We start from the raw sequence: 3,006 nt of genomic DNA, 5'->3' as shown, positions 1-3,006 counted from the left end.
GCCCGCGGAAAGGACTCACGTTGGAGAAGTTGGTGAAGGGCTGTCTCCCGTGGGAGGGATCCCACGGTGGAGCTGGGGCCGAGTGAGGAGTCCTGCCCTTGAGGAGGAAGGAGCGGCAGAGACCAGGTATGACGAGCTGACCCCGTCCCCTGTTCCCCTGCGCCGCCGCGGGGAGGAGGTGGAGAGAACGGGGAGTGGAGTTGAGGCGGGAAGGTGGGAGGGCTGCGGGGAAGGTGTTCTCAGGTTGGGTTTTGCTTCCCAATATCCTTGTTTTACTTTGTTCCTTCCCCAAGTTGAGCCTGTCTTTTGCCCGTGACCATATGTGGGGAGTGATCCCTCCCTGTCCTTGTCTCGACCCACGAGCCTGCCGTTATATTTTCTCCTCGTTCCACCGTGTCCGGGGTGGGGGGGCAGTGAGCTAGCGGCTGCCCGGGGCTTTGTTACCAGCTGGGCTGAAACCATGACAGACATTTAACTGAAAGTTGGAAGGCAAGGCCAGATTCTCTTCTGGCCAGGGTTAGCAAGCTATCCTCCGGACTGCTATGCTCCAGCATGGTGGGTGAATAAAAACAAGGACAAAAAGTGGGCTCACAGCAGCCAAAGCAAAGAAACAAAGTGGTAGATCAGATTGACATCATGACATGATGATCAGCAAGAGCAAATTGCATGCTTGCTTCATCAATTAGCTGGTAGGAATGAGCTGCCAGTCAGTGTAAATCATACCTTTCTCTTCAGTTGGCCTTGGTGTGATTGGTCCTTAAAGGTGTATTTAGGCTGCTGGCTGCAGAACTTTAATGGTTAGGGGCTAGCACTTCTGACTGGTCAATACATAAACAAAACACCATAGATTCAGGGAAGGAAAAAAAAGGACTGGAAAACAAGTGTACTAAAGCATCCAGTTCCCTGATGAGTGGGAATAACACTAGCTATTCCATTACAAGTTGTAAGTGGAATTGAACCAAGGTCTGAACCCTTTGTTTTGTTAGGAAAAATCAAGTATATAGTAGCCAAGCTGTGAATGTCTTTTCTGCAAACCTAGGACCCACAGTGAGAATGCTTGCCTAACAGTTGCGGGAGTGAGGGAGGAGGAAGAATGTTAACTGCATGATGGCCAGATGTGGAAATCAGATCAGGCTCCTCAGATAGGTTTGAGAGACTTTAGGCATTTGTGTACAAAAGTTAGCTCATTCTGTATTTTCTGAAAATATCTCATATTTCTTGCATGTTCTGATATTGAAATGGTCTTTCTCCCCGATAGGGCTATGGGGCCCAATCCTAGCATGAGAGAGAATACACATATTTGAAACTCTTCTCCATCTTTACATACATAAATTCAGAGGGTTCTGTGCAAACTGGATTACAACACACTTTTAAAAATGCATGGGTCCTTTAAATGCAAATCCTTTCTCTGAATTGAAAAGACCGTAATTGAATCTTCATCTAATTTGCATGCTTAGAGAAAGCAGCTGAGCTATTAATCATCAAAAAGATGTAAAATAATATAAATATTAAATGACTTATTATGATACTTCTTCTTTTGAGATAAATAGGCGAGCATGTGCTGATAACAGCTAGTTGGGATTGGCATTGCCCTGCAAAATCTAAGGCTTTCAGGAGCCCATGAAAAGCTGAGTAAAAATTGTGAGTTCTTGACTTGCTATGTATGCATTATTTTCTCTCCTTTTTGTAGCAATTGCTATAATTGAATCCATGGCAGGACTTCTAGGAAATGGAGCTGTTTTGGCTGTCTGTTCAACTAGCTGCATCAGGAGCAAAATATTGTCCTCGTATGATATGATTGTGATCTTTCTGAGTTTATCCAGATTCTCTTTGCAGTCCTGGATGATGCTGGATTTGTTCCTAAATCTGTTTTGCGAAACCTCCTATTACGAAGAAAATTTGTTTGTAATTTTCAAGACAGTTTTTATGTTTCTGAACTACTCCAGCCTCTGGTTTGCTGCCTGGCTTAGTGTCTTCTATTGTACCAAGATTGCTAGTTTTACTCAGTCTTTCTTCATCTGGCTGAAGCAAAGAATTTCCAGTCTTGTGCCCTGGATGCTGATAACATCATCTCTTTTCTCCTTTGCAACCTCTCTTCCTTTTGCCTGGGATGTCTATGACGTGCACAACAACTTCACTGCTCCTTCAACCATGACAAACTCTTCAGAAAGGAGAGTCACAATGAAAGCTAGTTTTTTTTTATTGATTCTTCTCTGTAATGCTGGTGTAGCACTGCCTTTAATAGTGTTTGTTGTTTCAAGTATCCTGCTGATTAGGTCTCTGTGGATACACACCAGACAGATGCAAAATAACGCAACTGGCTTCAGGGATGCCAGCTTAGAGGCCCATATTGGTGCCATCAAGTCAATCTTTTCCTTCCTTATCCTCTATGTTACATATTTTATTTCTTTGGTTCTCATTTTATCCAACATTTTTTTACCTTTAAGCATTGGGGAAGCCATGTGTTTAGCTGTAATGGCTGCTTGTCCTGCAGGACACTCTGTGGTCTTAATCTGGAGCAACCCCAAATTTCGAGAGCTGCCAGCTAGGATTTTGCACCACGCAAACTGTCATGTCAGAACTAGATCCACATAAAAGATGCTGGGATAGCCTGGGCTTTCTAGTTTAGATCCAAATTAATTAAACTGAAGTCCCCAGAGGTATAAAATAATAGAAGCATGAATGAGTAGACTATGGCCCTGATCTGGAATCATGAAGCTGGGAATTTGCTTTACTTGGATGTGATCCTTGTAATGAGGAATTCTGTAAGTTCTCTCCTATTTTAAAAGATGATTGCCTGCAGAATATAAGTAGTGTACTTGCTGTACTTTATTTAGAAATCACCAATATGTAATCACTTGAGATGGTTTAAGTTACGAATCAGACTCTCATGATAGTAACAGAACAGACCTGCTTAAGCACAGGCATGCTCAAATTTTATACATGAATATGAAGCTTGAAGGCTGTTTCTGGTTAGTGCAAGCACATATGAGGATGCTAAGGAAT

At 43.0% G+C, this 3,006-nt stretch overlaps 1 protein-coding gene across 1 annotated transcript; it reads left to right on the top strand.

Annotated features, from left to right (window-relative positions):
• The first annotated feature begins 1,659 nt into the window (after nt 1-1,659).
• LOC104831873 (taste receptor type 2 member 40-like) lies at nt 1,660-2,595 on the top strand. The gene has a single exon (XM_010567696.1). It carries the CDS (start codon nt 1,660-1,662, stop codon nt 2,593-2,595), a length of 936 nt encoding a protein of 311 aa, XP_010565998.1.
• Nucleotides 2,596-3,006: the final 411 nt, after the last annotated feature.

Source organism: Haliaeetus leucocephalus, unplaced genomic scaffold (genome assembly GCF_000737465.1).
Source record: "Haliaeetus leucocephalus isolate CR32 unplaced genomic scaffold, Haliaeetus_leucocephalus-4.0 Scaffold228, whole genome shotgun sequence".
Classification (NCBI taxonomy): Eukaryota; Metazoa; Chordata; class Aves; order Accipitriformes; family Accipitridae; genus Haliaeetus; species Haliaeetus leucocephalus.
This window is presented reverse-complemented; position numbering and strand designations above follow the sequence as displayed.

Excerpts from the sequence above, each read along its gene's own strand:
- LOC104831873 (XM_010567696.1), top strand. The coding sequence starts at position 1,660 with ATGTATGCATTATTTTCTCTCCTTTTTGTAGCAATTGCTATAATTGAA.